General features: G+C 32.0%; 1 protein-coding gene across 1 annotated transcript in view; it reads right to left on the bottom strand.

Moving 5' to 3' along the window:
- LOC139497509 (structural maintenance of chromosomes protein 1A-like) overlaps positions 1 to 20,453 on the bottom strand; it is a 40,558-nt gene that overhangs the window by 15,130 nt on the left and 4,975 nt on the right. The window contains exons 3-19 of the mRNA XM_071285739.1: positions 19,742 to 19,888; positions 18,787 to 18,935; positions 16,144 to 16,312; positions 15,527 to 15,739; positions 15,002 to 15,087; positions 14,225 to 14,273; positions 12,822 to 12,938; positions 11,966 to 12,180; positions 11,383 to 11,596; positions 10,885 to 11,096; positions 8,685 to 8,847; positions 6,619 to 6,677; positions 5,816 to 6,011; positions 5,256 to 5,324; positions 3,654 to 3,787; positions 2,906 to 3,027; positions 679 to 764 (exon numbers count right to left, since the gene is read on the bottom strand). Coding sequence (XP_071141840.1) covers positions 679 to 764; positions 2,906 to 3,027; positions 3,654 to 3,787; positions 5,256 to 5,324; positions 5,816 to 6,011; positions 6,619 to 6,677; positions 8,685 to 8,847; positions 10,885 to 11,096; positions 11,383 to 11,596; positions 11,966 to 12,180; positions 12,822 to 12,938; positions 14,225 to 14,273; positions 15,002 to 15,087; positions 15,527 to 15,739; positions 16,144 to 16,312; positions 18,787 to 18,935; positions 19,742 to 19,888 — 2,400 coding nt within the window. The remainder of the gene's footprint in view (positions 1 to 678; positions 765 to 2,905; positions 3,028 to 3,653; positions 3,788 to 5,255; positions 5,325 to 5,815; positions 6,012 to 6,618; positions 6,678 to 8,684; positions 8,848 to 10,884; positions 11,097 to 11,382; positions 11,597 to 11,965; positions 12,181 to 12,821; positions 12,939 to 14,224; positions 14,274 to 15,001; positions 15,088 to 15,526; positions 15,740 to 16,143; positions 16,313 to 18,786; positions 18,936 to 19,741; positions 19,889 to 20,453) is intronic.

The raw sequence follows: 20,453 nt of genomic DNA, 5'->3' as shown, positions 1-20,453 counted from the left end.
TTGTGGTATAATTTCAGAGAGATTCATCGTTTAAACACAAGCTATTGTTAGAAACTGCAAAAATGCTTATTTTGGGCCCCATTTTTCTTAAACTATTTGGACCATAACCCTTAAAATCAATACTAACTATCCCTTCATGGTATGGAAACTTGTGGTATAATTTCAGAGAGATTCATACACGTAAACAAGTTATTGTTTGAAAATTACAAAAATGCTTATTTTTGGCCCCCTTTTTCCTAACTATTGGGACCATAACCCCCAAAACCAATACTAAATATCCTTCAAGGTATGGAAACTTGTGGTATAATTTCAGAGAGATTCATACACTTAAACACAAGTTATTGATAGAAAACTACAAAAATGCTTATTTTGGGCCCACTCTTTGGCCCTCAATTCCAAAACTATTGGGACCATAACCCCCAAAGTCAATCCCAACCTTTCTTTAGTAGTAATGAACCTTCTGGTAAATTTTATAAAGATCCATTCACTTAAACTAAAGTTATTGTCCGGAAACTAAATGTGTCTTACGGACGACGACAACGACATGATAGCTTTATACGACATGATAGCATTATACGACGCAAATTCTTTTTGCGGTCGTATAAAAATTAATAATCAAAACACAATGTGTTATATTATTCTTATTTTGTAACCTTTTAAGGATAAAACAAAACAAACCTTCATGTGGCGTGATTCATCATTTTTTACTTTATCTAATTCTTTTTCATCATTTTGTACAGCCTTTTCCCATTTTTTCACATTTACTGAAAAATTCATATAATAATCAATATCTTCACTAAAACATTTCTAGTACATAAGCAATTCTTTGAGGGAAACATAAAGCTATATACAATAATAATAATTTTATTCGTAATATTTATAAAAAATACAGCTCGAAGAATATATACATTAAAAAAATATACACAACACAATAGCATCAGTGGCCAGCCAACGGCTGAGAATATACAATACAGTTGACAATTACAGATCTTTTCAGCAAGATATAAAAATATTTCCTAAATTATTCATTTCTTTTACATAATGGACAGACTATAGTTTGACAAGTTTGAAACTGGATGGTTTTCTCCAATTACAAGTTTAAATATACATTTTTCAAGTTACATATTTTTCATAAACAAAAATTAGATGATACTCTTCTACAATTACATTGTATATGTTTGTCACACATGTGACATAAATACATATTTTCATTAATGTTGTAATATCTCGGTGGAGGACATTCGAGCGAAAAAATAGCATGTTTAGGTGCCAAAGTAGAGCCCATTTGAGCGCCAGAATTTTAACCCATTTTAGAGAAAATTAAAATTGTCAAAGCCCATTTTAGTGAAATATTTTTAACCCTTTATAGTAAATAAATAATATATAATAAATTAAAAAATGTTTAATAGACTCAAGACAGCACAATATAAAACATGTCCATTAAAATACAGCACTAATAGACTCAAGACAGCACAACATAAAACAATACTAGATATCATTGAGATGGGAGCCATCTCCTTGGGCCCCGCTGTGAATAATGTGCATTAAAAAATTGTATCTTTACCATAGGTCTGGACATGGGTTTGTCAACTGAAATCAAAGTTTTTGACCTTGACCTTTGACCTAGGAAGTTGTAAATAAATTATGACACACCCTTGGGTGTTGGTTTATATACATGTCAAGTATAAACTTTGAAATGATAACGGTTCTCAGGATATAGAGCGGACACGATCTTTACCATAGGACATGGGGTTGTCAACTGAAACCAAAGTTTTTGACCTTTAACTTTGCCCTAGGCAGTCGTTCATAAATTATGACACACCCTCTGGTGTTGGTTCATATACATGTCAAGTATAAACTTTGAAATCATAACGGTTCTCAAGATATAGAGCGGACACGATCTTCACCACAGGACACAGGGTTGTCAACTGAAACCAAAGTTTTTTTACCTTGACCTTTTGACCTAGGAAGTTGTACATACATCATGACACGCCCTCTGGTGGTGGTTAATAAACATGTAAAGTATAAAGTATGAAATCATAATGGTTCTCTAGATTCGGACGGACAGACGGACGGACAGACAGACTGATCACTATAGGGCGACCCGCCTTTCACCTAGGAAGTTGTACATACATCATGACACGCCCTCTGGTGGTGGTTAATAAACATGTAAAGTATAAAGTATGAAATCATAATGGTTCTCTAGATATGGACGGACGGACAGACTGATCACTATAGGGCGAACCGCCTGAAAGCGGGGCCCTAATAAAACTTTTCAATTAAAATACAGCACTAAAAGTCTTAAAGGTTAAATCAAATGTTAAAAGTCTGTTCTAGCCTGAAATTTCTATGATGAATATATAAACAACTTAAACATTAAACCAATGTAAATTACTGTTTATGGTATATATAGTAAGGTGAGCATTATTCAACCAAGTAAATATTCGCTAAAATGGGCTATCGAAAATACAGGTGAGTGGATTAATCCGCCGCTTAAATGGGCTCTAATGTTGGCGCTCAAATGTCCCCTAGTAGTTTTATTTTTTTTGCTCAAATGTCCTGCGCCCGTAATATCTATCATAAGAAGGCCTTAATTGTGTATCAGTGCTATTAATGGAAAAATATATTAAAAGTTTGGGCTCCACATGATATATGTTTTTTTCTGTGGGCAGGAGTTTGAGGCTAATACAATTGAGTTCCAAATGAAAATAAAATTAAGGTGGTGTAGTATAAAGTTTTTCTTAGCCCCCTCCTCTAATTTTTTTTCTTGAATAGCCTTTAGCAGATTCCCACTTTGAGCTTGCTTTCAGTAACCATAAGCATTATTTAATGAGTAGCATCTAGTTTTTCTTTAATTGGTATCATCATATTTTTAATAAGTTGAAAAATTATGTAAATATAATACCTATTGTATCTCTTGATCTTTCGAATTCTATTTGATTTTGAAGTCTGAACTTCTGGTTTTCAAATTCCAGTCTTTTCTTTGCCCTTTCTTGCTGTATCTGTAATTCTCTTTCTTCATATTGTCTGATATATAAAAAAATATTCATTAAACCCAAAATAAACTGAAGGTCTCAAAGGATACAATTCCACAAGCATGCAGATACTGTTTATGTTGAGGATGTTGTTCATATGAAATTAAACAGAATTATCTGAATAAGTGTTTCATATTGTTATGGATAATTCTAAACGTCAGAAACTGGTACTAGCCCCTAGATGGGAGGATTTGTGAAAACTAGATATAGAGGACAGTTTATTCTCCGAGCCCCCTTGATGTATGAAAATCTTTAATGCACTAAATGTATTCAATAACAGAAACAAGAACGTGTCCACAGTACACAGATGCCCACTCACACTATCATTTTCTACGTTCAGTGGACCTTGAAAATTGAAATTAGGGTCAAAACTTTCATTTGGCATTAAAATTAGAAAGATTATACCATAGGGAACATGTGTACTAAGTTTTAAGTTGTTTAGACATCAACTTCATCAAAAACTACCTTAACCAAATCTTCAATCTGAAGCAGAACAGATTGACAAACAGATGGACGAAGGATTATTATGCCCTAGGTGTGGCATAACGAACTGATGATTGAAAGTCTTACATTTTCTTAAATACATGTTATACAGAGAGTAGTTTAACTACCACTCACCGTATGTTTTCAACTCCAATTTGAGAACAAAATTCAGAAAATACTTCATCTTCCACTCTGTTCATTTTATCTTTTATAATTTTCATAGCATCCCCTCGTTCTTTCATTTTTCTTTCCAGTTCTGCCATTCTTGGCTGAAATATATACACATATATATATATATATAAATATTGTAACAAGAGTGCACACACTGAAATGTCTCGCCTTCTTTACTAATCATTGATATTATGTTGATAGTCCTAAATACAAAGCTTTATTACAACTGTCACATAAACTCAACATTAACCAAGAAAACTTAAAACACTGATCAATGAACCATGAAAATGAGGCCAAGGTTGGATGAACCATGCCAGGCAAACATGTACAGCTAACAATTCTTCCATACAACAAATATAGTTGACCTATTGCTTATAAATTAAGAAAACAGACCAAAACACAAATACTTTACACTTATAAATGAACCGTGAAAATGAGGTCAAGGTCAAATAAAACCTGCACGACAGACATATAGATCATAAAATATTTCCATACACCAAATATAGTTGACCTATTGCAATTAGTATTAGAAAAAAAGACCAAAACTCAAAAACTTAACTGACTACTGAACCATGAAAATGAGGTCAAGGTCAAATGACACCTGTCAGATAGACATGTACACCTTATAATCATTCCATACACCAAATATAGTAGACCTATTGCATATAGTATTAAGAAAAACAGACCAAAATACAAAAACTTAACTATAACCACTGAACCATGAAAATGAGGTCAAGGTCAGATGACACCTGTCAGTGTGACATGTACACCTTACAGTCCTTCCATACACCGAATATACTAGACCTATTGCTTATAAGTTATAGTTTCTGAGATATGGACTTGACCACCAAAACGTAACCTTGTTCACTGATCCATGAAATGAGGTCGAGGTCAAGTGAAAACTGTCTGACAGGCATGAGGACCTTGCAAGGTACGCACATACCAAATAGTTATCCTATTACTTATAATGAGAGAGAATTTAACAATACAAAAAATCTTAACTTTTTTTTCAAGTAGTCACTGAACTATGAAAATGAGGTCAAGGACATTGGACATGTGACTGACGGAAACTTCGTAACATGAGGCATCTATATACAAAGTATGAAGCATCCAGGTCTTCCACCTTGTAAAATATAAAGCTTTTAAGAAGTTCGCCGCCACTGCGGTAGCCGGATCACTATCCCTATGTCGAGCTTTCTGCAACAAAAGTTGCAGACTCGACAATAAACTGGTCAACAGTTTGTCAGGCTTACTATGATAGTTTTTGTTAGATTTTTTAGCCTGTTAAAGAATTAAATTGGTTTATATTACCCTTCAAGATTTCTTCAACAGAAACAAATTAAAAATAATCTATAATAATGAGTAGAAACTTCCACCATTGCAAGGGATACACTGAATATGCATTACGATTTGACTTTTATTTTAACATGTTATAGACCTCGCTACAACTTTAAGATACATTACAGCAACAAAGTGATGTTCCTTTTCTAAAGTTCATGAAGTGATTTTGAACCTTGAATTAATAAACCATATCGATTCTTTTTCATTTTGTTTATGTCAACTTACAGCAAACTGTTTTAACATTTCATTATACTGGCCTACATCTCTTTCTATTGATGATACATTCTTGTTCATCTGAAAAAAACAAAAAAAATCATTATTATAAATAAACTGTTGACACTGACATATGTCTTGCCTTATTGTAATTTTGATAATCTAAAGCAAATATTAACTTAAAATAGCAAATACTTTAACATGCAAACTATGTAAAACATTAAAAGTTAAAGATTATAGAAAATAATGCTTTTCACAGTGTAAAGCAGTCATAGTAAAAATATGTAAAACAGTAATTGTACTGAATATATGATTAGTGCTGAGGTAACCGTTTGATTTGAACCGTTTCACTTCTAAATGAACTATAAAGATTATATTGTAATTGAATTTCTTGTTGCAATAATATTTTTCTGTTGGGGAAACAGTTGACAGGCAAAGGTTTTGGTGAATGTATTCTTTTTTCAGTTTAAGTAGCCAGTAACTATCAAATTGTGTGAGGACAAACTAAAACCACCAAGGATCTATGAAACTAATTTACAAAATACTTTTATTGACAGATAAAGCATACATACTGTGTTATCTCTGTCAGTAATTGAGTATTTTAGACGTGTTTCTAAGCCTTTAATCTGAGATCTATATGTGCTAAGTTCTGATTCCTTCCTCTTCATTTTCAAGTGTTCTTTTAATTCATCAGTTATTTTTTCTTTTCTTATTTTTAGCTGCCCTAACTGTTTCTCATCCCATCTTCTTGCTTTCGCCTTCAAATCACTGCAATGGACAATAATCTTATTGCTATTATCTTGGGACAAAATATTATAATGTTGGCTATTTATGTTCGTTTACAAAAAATAAAGAAGTTTGATTAACACCATCAATTTTTTGTCCATCTTTAACTATTATATAATATATTTTTCATTATAAATAGTTACTTTTAAAACTGATTGAGAACAATCAACAAATAACCTTTTGTGATAGTTTTTGTTTTAATATCCCTGCCACTCAGTGGCCTGAACATTAAGTGTTACCACTGTCCATCATTTTTCCCTTCTAAAATGTAACAGCTGTCTGTTCTTTTAGTACAGTATGTCTGTAGATATTTATGTTATTTTTTGTACTAAAGTGTATAATGATCTAGTTCTTTCATGATGACATGCTTCCACAAATTACAGCTCTTGGAGATAAGCAGCATTTGTGTTGTACTTCCATATTGTATTATGAGATACCAACCACAAAAATAAATAAAAGCAATTATCATTTTCTGTATATTTTTTTTGTTTTTGGTAAAAATGAAACAACTTAAACGAATCAAAGAGAGTGGAACCATTCACAAAAGTTAAGATAAATTTCTATAGTTATAACAAATGATAAGACCTACCTAGCACCACCTGAGATTACACCAGATTTCTGGAATAAGGTACCATCTAAAGCAACAGTCTGAAAAATAGATTGGGATATCATACATCTTTACTAAAGTTCATGTGAAATCAGATAAATAGATATTGGATAAACAATCTTGTGAAGGAAAATGATGTAAATTAAACATCTTCATATTATTCATTAAAATACAAGCTATAAATTAAACATATTTTATATTCCATTTAAATACTTTAAAAATAGAATTAATCAATAACAAGAATGTGTCCAAAGTACACGGATGCCCCACTCCCACTATCATTTTTCCATGTTCAATGGACCGTGAAATTGGATAAAAAATATAATTAGGCATTAAAATTAGAAAGATAATATCATAGGGAACATTTGTACTAAGTTTCAAGTTGATTGGACTTCAACTTCATCAAAAACTACCTTGACCAAAAACTTTAACCTGAAACATGCACTTTCATTTTCTATGTTCAGTGGACCGTGAAATTGGGGTCAAAAGTTTAATTTGGCTTTAAAATTAGAAAGATCATATCATAAGGAACATGTGTACTAAGTTTCAAGTTGATTGGACTTCAACTTCATCAAAAACTACCTTGACCAAAAACTTTAACCTGAAGCGGGACAGACGGACGAACTAACAGACGGACGGACGAACAAACGGACGCACAGACCAGAAAACATAATGCCCCTCTACTATCGTAGGTGGGGCATAAAAATAAATAAATAAGTGAGATTTCAGTGCCTTTCACAATTTTCATGCTTTTTCAAAAGCTCCTGAAAAAGGGAGTAATATTATTTGTGTGAGAAAAATGTAAATATGCAAGTCTTATGCCCATTAAATGGGTCTGCATAATATTTGTATGATATATTTTTTTCAAATCTCAAGAAATTCTGAATATTAATTAACAGGACAATTTCTTTATATTCTCATATACACGTACATATTTAGGTTGAAATATATTCCTACATGCCATAATTAAGTTTCCGTTATATTTAATTTTTTGTCTCTCTCCTAAGGCCAGGATTTTTTAATTTGTTGGTTTACGGATCCGCCGACCCGATTTTGCTGATTTCCAGAATAAAAATAAAATTGACTTTTCATGCTTTTTTATTCCCGCCGACCCTAACAAATGCATTATCCCTGAAAAATAATTAAAATGTCCTTTTTTTATGAAAGGAAATGCATAAATCACTTAATACAGAAGTGATGACACTTTCTGTTGTGAAAAAATGAAACTTTCAGTTTACGTTTCTAAAAATAGACAAATCAATTATTAATGACCTTGAAATATTGTTTGCGCAAATAATTTTGCGGAACGAAATCTGTGTTTAAAACTAGTTACACAATAAGTTCGTTTCCTTTATTTGTCACCAGTCCGTAAGATGCCTGTTCTCATAGAAATAGACTTGTCCAAATGTGGACAGGTGGAAGTTCAAGACACCGAGTAAAAGTTCTGAATTTTAACAAATCATTTGAAATTTTCTTGTTTTCATAGATAATAAAAAAATATGTTCCATTTGGATAAAAAAAAACGGGAATGCATGACAACTATTATTTAACCCGATATTCTCGTTTTTCCAGTGGACGAGTCTATTACGTTTTTGACACGCGTGTTGAAACTTATTTTCGTACGACGTTTTTACATTTTTATCTTTATCAGTTTTCGTGCTAATTACTATTCACCAAGTTTTAATTAAGAGCTACCGACATGAATCTCTTTTTCTTGTTTGTGAAATGACGATTTAATTTCGTCTATGTCCATGCACCCCTTTTTTACCGGAAATTATTAGACAATGTCATGCGATGTTTATTACAGCTGAGAAATACTATTTCATCGAACTAAAATTTAAGAATGATGACAAAATAGTATGACAAACATATTATTAGAAAGGTGAAATATATATATATCAGTTTATTTTGCATATCAGTTTTATGTCTTGACAGATCTTTTTTTTTCTTTTTTTTTCCGACCGACCGACCCGACTTTTTCATGGAGAAAATCCGTAAACCAACAAATTAAAAAACCGTGGCCTAATTCATCATTTTGCTATTTATACCTTGTGTCTCTCATGAGTACCAAAAGCCACATGTCTAGCATCTTCCACTGTTTCACATACTAAAGCATTACCACAAGCAAACAGTAAAGCCTTTTTAATGGAGGGAGGATTGTATCTTATAACATCTACCACTAACTTCACATTCTTTGGTTCTCGAATTTCTCTGCAAAAGTATGAAGCTGTTTATTTTTCAGTTCATAACATACTGCATACAAGGACTTTCATACAATTTTCTCAGTTTATAATTTTGAATTAACTTGTTGAATTTCTCTGTAGAAGAGTATAAGTTTTAGTAAATTACATTTTTAATCAGATGGATTCTCTATTTCACTTGAAATGTGTTTCTAAATAAATTCATATCCATATTCTTTAATATTTTTGATTGTCTTTGGAATCTGTGTTTTGCAGTGGACATGGTGGACTGATATAACAAAAAAAATCAAACATTTTAAATTCTAAAACAATGGTTTTTTTTTTTGCTTAATCGTAAAAGAAACATGGAGCGCACATGATTGACATCACATTTAAAACTGCAATGTCACTTAACATTTGGAGAATTCTGGAGATCAAAATGGACATTTTGTTGGTGTTTCTTGCGGGAAATAAATTAAAATCAATCTTCACATTCATCTGCTGATCTTATAATCATGTCAAAGATTGGTTTTTTTTTACATTTTTTTTTACATTTTGAAAACAAAATTGTTGCTGTGTGTCTAATATTGATAAAAAGTAAAATCACAAAAATACTGAACTTACAGGAAAATCAATTCGGAAAGTCCATAATCACATGGCAAAATCAAATAACAAAACGCATCAAAAACGAATGGACAAGAACTGTCATATTCCTGACTTATTAAGTTAAAATAAATAAATAAATAAGTTATTATTTTTCTTTTAAGAATAGAAATAATTCTTTTAGCCATGCTTCATGCACATTTAACCTGGCTAGGCATTATATATATATATATTATATATCAACATTTAACAAATATAATGCCTAACAATGTTAACACAAGCAAAGATCATGGCATGATAGAATCATTACTATGTGTTTATGAATATAAAATATTGAAGTTCTCCAGTGTAAAAAACATTTTTATAAGCATATAAAATTTAGCTTAAAACCTGAAGCAACTATCTTCAATAGTTATCTTAGATTATTTACCTTAGTTTTTCATTAACAGATCGTACATCAAGATAGTCAAGAGGTAAGAATGTCTCAGGATCAATTACCTTAGTTTTTCATTAACAGATCGTACATCTAGATAGTCAAGAGGTAAGGTAAGAATGTCTCAGGATCAATTACCTTAGTTTTTCATTAACAGATCGTACATCTAGATAGTCAAGAGGTAAGAATGTCTCAGGATCAATTACCTTAGTTTTTCATTAACAGATCGTACATCTAGATAGTCAAGAGGTAAGAATGTCTCAGGATCAATTACCTTAGTTTTTCATTAACAGATCGTACATCTAGATAGTCAAGAGGTAAGAATGTCTCAGGATCAATTACCTTAGTTTTTCATTAACAGATCGTACATCTAGATAGTCAAGAGGTAAGAATGTCTCAGGATCAATTACCTTAGTTTTTCATTAACAGATCGTACATCAAGATAGTCAAGAGGTAAGAATGTCTCAGGATCAATTACCTTAGTTTTTCATTAACAGATCGTACATCTAGATAGTCAAGAGGTAAGGTAAGAATGTCTCAGGATCAATTACCTTAGTTTTTCATTAACAGATCGTACATCTAGATAGTCAAGAGGTAAGAATGTCTCAGGATCAATTACCTTAGTTTTTCATTAACAGATCGTACATCTAGATAGTCAAGAGGTAAGAATGTCTCAGGATCAATTACCTTAGTTTTTCATTAACAGATCGTACATCTAGATAGTCAAGAGGTAAGGTAAGAATGTCTCAGGATCAATTACCTTAGTTTTTCATTAACAGATCGTACATCTAGATAGTCAAGAGGTAAGAATGTCTCAGGATCAATTACCTTAGTTTTTCATTAACAGATCGTACATCTAGATAGTCAAGAGGTAAGAATGTCTCAGGATCAATTACCTTAGTTTTTCATTAACAGATCGTACATCTAGATAGTCAAGAGGTAAGAATGTCTCAGGATCAATTACCTTAGTTTTTCATTAACAGATCGTACATCTAGATAGTCAAGAGGTAAGAATGTCTCAGGATCAATTACCTTAGTTTTTCATTAACAGATCGTACATCAAGATAGTCAAGAGGTAAGAATGTCTCAGGATCAATTCTTTGTTCCTTCATGTATTGGATACAATCTTTTGCTGTCTTCTCTGTATCACACACAATGGCATCCATGTATTTACCCAAAACTTTAGTGATAGCAATCTGGTACCTTTTATGACTGGGTTCACACTGGTCTATCAGTCTACCATGCTGTTAAAAGTATCAAGTTTTAGATGTTTAGCTATTATGTAATACATTGTGCGTACAAAAGATCAACCAAGTGTAAAATAGAATTTTAGAACAAGTTCAGAGATATGAGTTGATGGATGGTATTAAATTGACAAAATAAACGCTTTGAAAAGAATATTCTTGAACTAGACACATGGTTTTGGTGCCTGATACTAAATTATAATAGTCTTTTAACACAAACACAAAAGTATTAAGGTCCAATTATTTTTTTCTCAAAGTTAACCAACAACTCCACAATATAACTTACAACACCACTAAATAAACCTTTCAGGTTATCTAATAGTTCTTTTTTCTTCATAGCTCTAGCACTTTCATGTTTGTCAACTTTGGCCTCCCCTAATTGATCCATGATAGATTCTAGATCTACGTTAATCTCTGATATTCTTGAGTTAGCTTGTTCTACTTGAGCAGTAAGTTCTTCTTCTATCTTTTTTTGTTCAGCTACTGTCTGATTACTTGTTCTGAATGAAACAAATTATAAAGTCTTTAATTTAGATTTCTACTTTTGATAAATGAACTTCCAAGAAATAAAATATCTAGGAGCAGTAATTATGAATGGAAATGATCATCAAAATTTGAAGAGGATCTGACAAAAAATCCAGGCATCAACAATCTTTAATGCTTGAATTAGTTATGCCACAACCAAAATGTTGTGTGCTTGCATTTTTATGAAATGCATGCAAAATTTTCTTTTCTGGAGATATTATAAAAATACATCAATTTTAATGAAAAGTATTTGTTTTCCCATTCTATCTTTCACTTTAGTCCATATCTCATGTTTCTTCCTAATTGTCCTAATCACATTTTTGTTATCCAATCTCAAAGTTCACCTTATATATTCATTTAACTTTTCCACTCTTTTTCTATTTTCTTCCATTTCACTTTCCTTCTGTTTGATTTTAGCACCCATTTCATTTTTCTTCCTCATTTCATTATCATATCTGTCCTGGTCAGATTTTTGTTCTCGACTGATAGTGTCCATTTCCTGCATATATCTAGCAGCCCTCTTTCCAGCCTCTTCCTTCAATCTATGATATTCTTGTACCTGTCAAATTTAAAAGAGTTTAACATTGCCATAATGAAAGAATAGTTTTGAAATAAATTGTACTGATCTTTTAAGACAAATTGTTGCAATGCATAACTTGTAACATTTAAAGAGTTGATACATTTCTAGTATGATTAAGGTGGTACCAAACACCTTGACTAAAATTAATTTGGCTCATTAACTTTTCATAAAATTTTGACCCTTTGATAAAAGTATACAAATTTCAAAAACTTTTAACCACAGTATTAGGGGAAAACTTCATTGGATAAATAGCAGTTTGACAAACACTAATTATGGTCATTGAGAAGCTAAATATTTGTGGAATGTGATTTAAACATTCAACAAATTTTTATAGTTGTCTCCCTTAAGTCTTATGTACCACCTTAAAAAAAAATACCCTTACTTTTAAAATGGCCTTATAACTTGACATATTATGAATACTATCAACACTATTTTCTCAGAAGATTGGGCTGTTGATATGGTCTGATGTATGTTTCCCATGCTTTTTTTATGTGAATTAAATGTATGCATAGTTCCTTGCTTATTTATTATTTCACAGTGTGTCTTTGTATCCCGTAGACTAGAGTGATTACAAAACATATAGAAAATGATCACAAGGTGACCAAAACGTTTTATCATACCTGAGATTCTTCTAGATTTAAATCTCTTCCTTGGGACTGAGACTCTTCTTCTATTCTTTCTTCAAACTCCTGCCTTTTTTTGTCAACTTCTTCCAATTCTTTTTCCAGTTCTCTTATCTGCATGTATTTAACAAACCAATTAAGTACATTGTACCAGCACAATAGATATGTATGGGAAAAACTGAGATTTTTCTTAGTCATATAAAAATAAAAATTTTAAAACATGTAAGGTCATCATGCTTATGTTCATCCTTTCATTTGCAAACCATTAAAAAAAAGTACAAACAAGAATGTGTCCCCAGTACACGAATGACCCACTCGCACTATCATTTTCTATGTTCAATGGACCGTGAAATTGGGGTAAACCCTCTAATTTGGCATTAAAATTAAAAAGATCATATCATAGGGAACATGTATACTAAGTTTGAAGTCGATTGGACTTCAACTTCATCAAAAACTACCTTGACCAAAAACTTTAACCTGAAGCGGGACAGACGGACGAACGAACGAACGGACAGACGGACGAACGGACGCACAGACCAGAAAACATAATGCCCCTCTACTATCGTAGGTGGGGCATAAAAACAATATTTTTATGGTAATGAACTAGATAATTATAAACAATTTAATCAACTCATTTCCAATTGCAAACATTACATATTATGAACAATCTTATGTCAAAGGAATAAACCTCACTTTGTTCTAGAAAATCATGCTTCCTTAGATTTCACACTAACACATGTCAATCTAAATGAAATACTAACTGTGAAAAGAACAGACTTTTCTTTAACTCAAATATGTTGCATAAAAAGCAGCAAAACAGAAAAAAATATTTCATAGTCGTCCATTTGGTTGGTTTATTTTTTGTTGTTGTTGTCAATACTTATAAAGATGTATTTTGTATGAAACAAGAAAGTGTCCCCAGTACACGGATGCCCCACTCACACTATCATTTTCTATGTTCAGTCGACCGTGAAATTGGGGTCAAAACTCTTATTTGGCATTAAAATTAGAAAGATCATATCATAAGGAACATGTGTACTAAGTTTCAAGTTGATTGGACTTCAACTTCATCAAAAACTACCTTGACCAAAAATTTAACCTGAAGCAGGACGAACGGACGTACAGAAGCACAGACGAACGAACAGACAGACGAACGGACGTACAGACCAGAAAACATAATGCCCCTCTTCTATCGTAGGTGGGGCATAAACAGACTAATAATATAATTTAAATAAAATTACAAAAATATTTGCAACTGCTTTAAGGAAAGATAGTTATCTTGTTAGGACTTTGAGTGTATGTTTTATACACCAATACAATTTTTCTCCATATTTAATAAATTACAAAAAGGTCATTTATGGTTACTGTAAGTATACAAGAATTAAATAAATATAACTGACCTCCATTTCATGATTATCATGAGTTTTCTTTGCTTGTTTCAGGGATTTTCTGAAAAAACAAAATCTTAGTCATTAATAAAGGCAACAGTAGTATACCGCTGTTCAAACTCATAAATCCATGGACAAAAAACAAAGTCGGGGTAACAAACTAAAACTGAGGGAAACGCATTAAATATAAGAGGAGAACAACGACATAACACTACAATGTAACACACACAGAAACGGACCAAGCATCAGACAAAATCCCATGAGAATAACAAATAACAATTAAATGTAACTGTATTATAGCAAGTCAAACGGGCGAGAACAATATATAGTTATCAATAAACTTTGAAACTTACAAACTTGGCTAACATGGAATAGTAAAAATTCTGAATCACTTAACACTGTTAAGGCATATTTAGTAATTGTTGCATGCATTTATCAAGTGTTATTGCTGGGGAAAAAAGGGCAAAAATGCAAGTTTAATTATTTCAGAAAATACTGCATATAAATACTGATTTAATGCAAATATGAGTTATTAATACTTGTTTAACCTACACAGTTGCAATTCTCTCAACAATAAAGACATTTCTAAAACTTCTGTCATAATGGTATGTGGTTTCTCTAACATCATGATCAACTGTTATACTAAATCACCTGATAAACTCAGGGCAACAAGTGTTTTCATGATGTCTTTGAGGAATTAAGTCAGTCATTTAATAAATGTAACATATGAAAAATATTAGCATTATTGTCATAAATATCAATAACGAATATATGAACTGTAAAACATACTTGTCTGCTTCAACTTTTTTTATCATGTGGGAAGTCTTTTCTTTTGCTTTTATGTATAAAGGACGTTTCTTATTCAGCTCAACTTCCTACAAAATAAAATTGTTCACAGGTAATAAATAGGTGTGTATTTTGTTTGTTGACTACTGCGCTTCATGTTTCCTATACCTATTGCTATAAAATTTGATTGAAATCCATAAAATTTAGTCAAATTTTGCAGAAATCTACATTTTCGGCCTCCTTGAAGTGTAAAATTCAATGCATTGCAATAAAGCTAGGACAAACAAGTTCCATTTCAATGTTAATTTTAATTTCATACCCATATCTCAATTCTCACAAGATTACTTACATTCTACATTATCAAGCAGCAGACCAAATATAATCATTCCTTTGAATAGAAGGCCAGAAAAGTTTGACAAAAATGTTCCTTGTACAACGAACATTGTAAAATTTTAAAATATAAATGACTTTATTCTATTCACGAACTAATGAATGTATGACTTTGACAATAAAACAACATAAACTTACTGATTCTCTTATAGACTGTTCCACTTTGGTCAGATCTCTACTCATTCTGCCTTGTTCCTTCTTCTTCTCCTTAATTTCATCATCAATTTTATCTCTTCTCCTTGTTTCTTTTTCTAACAAAGTATTTTTCCTATTAATTTCATCAGCCAACTCATCGATGTCTCTTTCATTGTAAAACAATTTAAACAGCTGAAGTTCTAACTGCTTATCATCCTGTAGTACAAAATTATATATCAAGTAAGACATCAATAACTACATTGTATAAACGTTGTAGAAATAGGTCAGCTGAACAATTAAGAAATGTCTCTGAAAGCTTACACAGCCCCAAACATTTTACTTACATTACCTTGAATTAGATGTACAAGTTATCACAGATACCGATGACAGCAGAAAAATTCTTTAACTGTAAAGTCTACTGTCAAAATAAAACTTGACCCTTTTAATATGACCAAGGACAAAGTTAAAGTTAAAAAAGAATGTGTCATGTGATACTTAAAGTTGACATTGGGAACCTTATTTTTAAGATACATAAGGGCCATTGAAGAATATTGCTTTAAAGTTGGCCCTTCTAGTTCTAGTATATTTTTTTGTAATAAAACGTCTGTTTCAAAACTAACCATTTGTTCTTGTAACTTTTGGAATCTTTCAGCTTCATCTTTTTCCATTTTGGCTTCTTTCCTTTCAGCAGCAATACCCTTCTTTTTGTGATAGGTAAACTGAGTATCCTCTTCAGCTTTTAACATTTCTGCCTTGGCCTTATCATACTCTTCTTTCAGCTCACCAGACCTGGTAATAGTTAAAGATTTAAATAAAGATACAATAAAAATAATATTCCCTTTCTTTAATTTCCAAATATCTAATTTATTGTATGTTCCTTGCAGAATTTTAATTTCTAGTTTAATCCCTCTCTAAAAGTGAAAACATGACAAAAAGGCAAAAACAACGGACTAAATAATTTCCATGAACACGTACAAATTTTGGATGACAAATCAACATTGTATGTCAAATAATAATTCTGAACTCATAACCCTTTCAACGCTATACACGGAAAATGCCGCGATGACATACGCCTTCCGCCACTGCTATTCGCGGCATATGCCGCGATGAAAACGGATTTTTCATAAGGACTCTTAAACCATTCGGTTTTCATTCGGGTCCTCTCTATTTTTTCCTTGTATGAGTCGAGGATATACAAGGTCTCATTTGCGCTTGAAATCCCGGCAATTTTTATTGTAAAATCATGCAGTAGAAGGAAAATTGAAGGAAAATAAAAACAAACATTTTGACAAATGCAAATGGCGGAAATTGGAAACGAAGCTGTAAATATGGAAATATTTCAGCATTTCTATGGCGAAACTGACGACGAGGATTAGTTAAAAGGTTTCTTGTTATCTCCATGTGTTTATTATATTCAATTCGTGTGGGAAATATGAATTGATCGATCATTACGAGACGTAGAACTAGAGGCTCTAAAGAGCCTGTGTCGCTCACCTTGGTCTATGTGAATATTAAACAATGGACACAGATGGATTCATGACAAAATTGTGTTTTGGTGATGGTGATGTGTTTGTAGATCTTACTTTACTAAACATTCTTGCTGCTTACAATTATCTCTATCTATAACAGTACTTTCTGTGGAAAATGTTATTGAAAATCTTCAAATTTTAAGAAAATTGTTAAAAATTGACTATGAAGGGCAATAACTTCTTAGGGGATCAATGACTATTTTGGTCATACTGACTTATTTTTAGTTCTTACTTTGCTGTACATTATTGCTGTTTACAGTTTATCTCTATCTATAATAATATTCAAGATAATAACAAAAAAACAGCAAAATTTCCTCAAAATTACCAATTCAGGGGCAGCAACCTAACAACCGATTATCCGATTCATCTGAAAATTTCAGGGCAGATAGATCGTGACCTGATCAACAATTTTACTTCCTGTCAGATTTGCTCTAAATGCTTTGGTTTTTGAGTTATAAGGCAAAAACTGCATTTTACCCCTATGTTCTATTTTTAGCCATGGCAGCCATCTTGGTTGGTTGGCCGGGTCACCGGACACATTTTTTAAACTAGATACCCCAATGATGATTGTGGCCAAGTTTGGTTAAATTTGGCCCAGTAGTTTCAGAGGAGAAGATTTTTCTAAAAGATTACTAAGATTTACGAAAAATGGCTAAAAATTGACTATAAAGGGCAATAACTCCTAAAGTGGTCAACTGACCATTTTGGTCATGTTAACTTATTTGTAGATCTTACTTTGCTGAACATTATTGCTGTTTACAGTTTATCTCTATCTATAATAATATGCAAGATAATAACCAAAAACAGCAAAATTTCCTTAAAATTACCATTTCAGGGGCAGCAACCCAACAACGAAATGTCCGATTCATCTGAAAATTTCAGGGCAGATAGATCTTGAACTGATGAACAATATTACCCCATGTCAGATTTGCTCTAAATGCTTTGGTTTTTGAGTTATAAGGCAAAAACTGCATTTTACCCCTATGTTCTATTTTTAGCCATGGCAGCCATCTTGGTTGGTTGGCCGGGTCACCGGACACATTTTTTAAACTAGATACCCCAATGATGATTGTGGCCAAGTTTGGTTAAATTTGGCCCAGTAGTTTCAGAGGAGAAGATTTTTGTAAAAGTTAACGCAGGACGACGACGACGACGGACGATGACGGACGCCAAGTGATGAGAAAAGCTCACTTGGCCTTTCGGCCAGGTGAGCTAAAAAGGGGGGAAACCGGAGGTTGACTGAAAATTTTGAGGACGGAGCCACTGATTTGTGCCCCAATTACAGAATATGGTGCAATATGAAGCGCCAAACGTTATTGTAAATGGTTGGCAGATATTATATAAATATCAATTTTAAAGTCGAAGGAATAAAACTGTTTTGAAGTCCAAACTTTGAATAATCAAGAATAAGATTTGTTGGAATTAAATAAAAGCAAATATCATAAATAATAATTATGAATCAATTACAATATATCTAAATAGAATTGCAGTGTGTGCTACAATAGTGAAAATACATAAATAGTAAAATCTAGGTCACTTACTAAAAAACAGCTGATCTGTCTGCGATCTAATTTGAAACTCACTATACTTTTCTCTAAACGTTTAAAAGATCAAGTTTTACTTGCCTGTCATTCAGACTGGTTTGGATGGTAAGTTTAGGGTTTAATGCTGATGGTGCATATTACATTGTAAATAAAGTTAAAACACAAATTTTCCATAGAAATAATATGTTACCTGCTAATTTCTTCAAACATCTGAGTTCTTTCTTTAGCATTCTTCATAGCAATACTTTCAACAGTACCTTGGAACACTAAGAAGTTCTTGGATTTCACTATCACTCCTATCTTCTCAAGTTGTGTATTATATTCAGTAGCAGATACTGTCTGTAATAAGAAGGGGGTACTTTTTTTACTAACAAATATTTTTACAGTTAACATGGTAAAAAAAAAAGAAATTAAACAATTTGAGTGAATATAATTATGAAATAATGTGTGGTGGCATTTTCCTTTCTTTTATTCATTTTATTTAAAGAATGCACTTCAGAATTTGTAAAAAAAATGAATTTAAACCCACCCCATTCTATATGTGTCTGCTCCAAGTCAGGAGACTATTTGAGTAGTTTACATTTTAAGTATTTTTTCTATTTGTTTCTTAATTATGTTATGTACATTTTGTTCTGCTGTTATACCACTGTTCCTGGTTAGGGAGCGTGAGTACCTTTTCCAAGTCAGAAACCTGTTTGCCAGTGGTTGTACATGTTTGTTACAGCAATGCTGTATATATATAATATTTGGTTTTCATTCATTGGTTTGTACATAAACCAGGTTGTTAATTTTCTGTTTGAATTGTTTTACATTTGTCTTTTTTGAGCCTTTTAAAGCTTGCTATGCAGTCAAGGTTTTGCTCATTGTTAAAGGCAGTATCTTGACCTATAGTTACTTACTTTCATGTCATTATGGCTGCATAAAACCAATAAGGGCAAAATTCTTCTGTTTAAGTTGGTTTTATTGTGCTGTTTTCTTAGACAGTGTAATATTCTTAAATAAATTGTAACCAGGGAATGTGCTGGGCTTTGCCAATTGCAATTTTAATTTAAGCTAGCAACAAATTCTGATGTAGGTAAAAGCTTTATGTATGTTAGCACAGTCCCTGAAAACAGCTACATTTTTCACATGTACTCTTTCTTTACCTTTCCATTAATTTTATGGTCTGATGAAGAACCATGAATGACTCTTGTAAAGTGAGTATCTTCATCTGTTTCTTCATTAACATAGACAGCTGTTACAGTGGCTTTATTAGCAGCAGGTTGGCCAATTGGTGCTCCATGAATCAGATCCTATAAACATTAAACAAAGTTGTAGAACAATGGACCAGAGTATCAATACTTCAGATAGCACATGTCAATAAATGGAAATTAAAATTTGAAAAACATTTCACAACTTTCTAATAGAAGGTGAGCAATCTCACTCTTTCCAAACTCTAAGTGAAGTTCCAATTATCTACATTAAAAACCATTTTTTTCTAAATTTGGCAGAAGAAAGGACTTAGTTCTTACATTCATCCTGATCATACATTGTATGTCAGGAAAACATGTCTCAAACAATTAAAATTAGCAGCTGCTCAACCTTTTTGTAAATTTTTTGGGTCGTGGGCATGATTGAAAACTGTAAAAGGAAAATATTACAAATATCAAGTTCCCACTTTTCCTGCCATTAGATTATATATACTGTACTTTGTTCTCTTAACCTGTAAAATTGAGAATGGAAATGGGGAATGAGGCTTATTGACCAATACAAGCAGACGTGGTACTCTTCAGTACAAGACTCATCAAAATGCATTAACTATAGACTGTTTAAAAAAACATTGGAGTTTGAGAACTACTTGAATATTCTTGAAGATAA

The sequence above is a fragment of the Mytilus edulis genome, chromosome 1, assembly GCF_963676685.1.
Source record: "Mytilus edulis chromosome 1, xbMytEdul2.2, whole genome shotgun sequence".
Taxonomy (NCBI): domain Eukaryota; kingdom Metazoa; phylum Mollusca; class Bivalvia; order Mytilida; family Mytilidae; genus Mytilus; species Mytilus edulis.
Note: the sequence above shows the minus strand (reverse complement) of the source record. Positions and strands in the feature narration are given on the sequence as shown.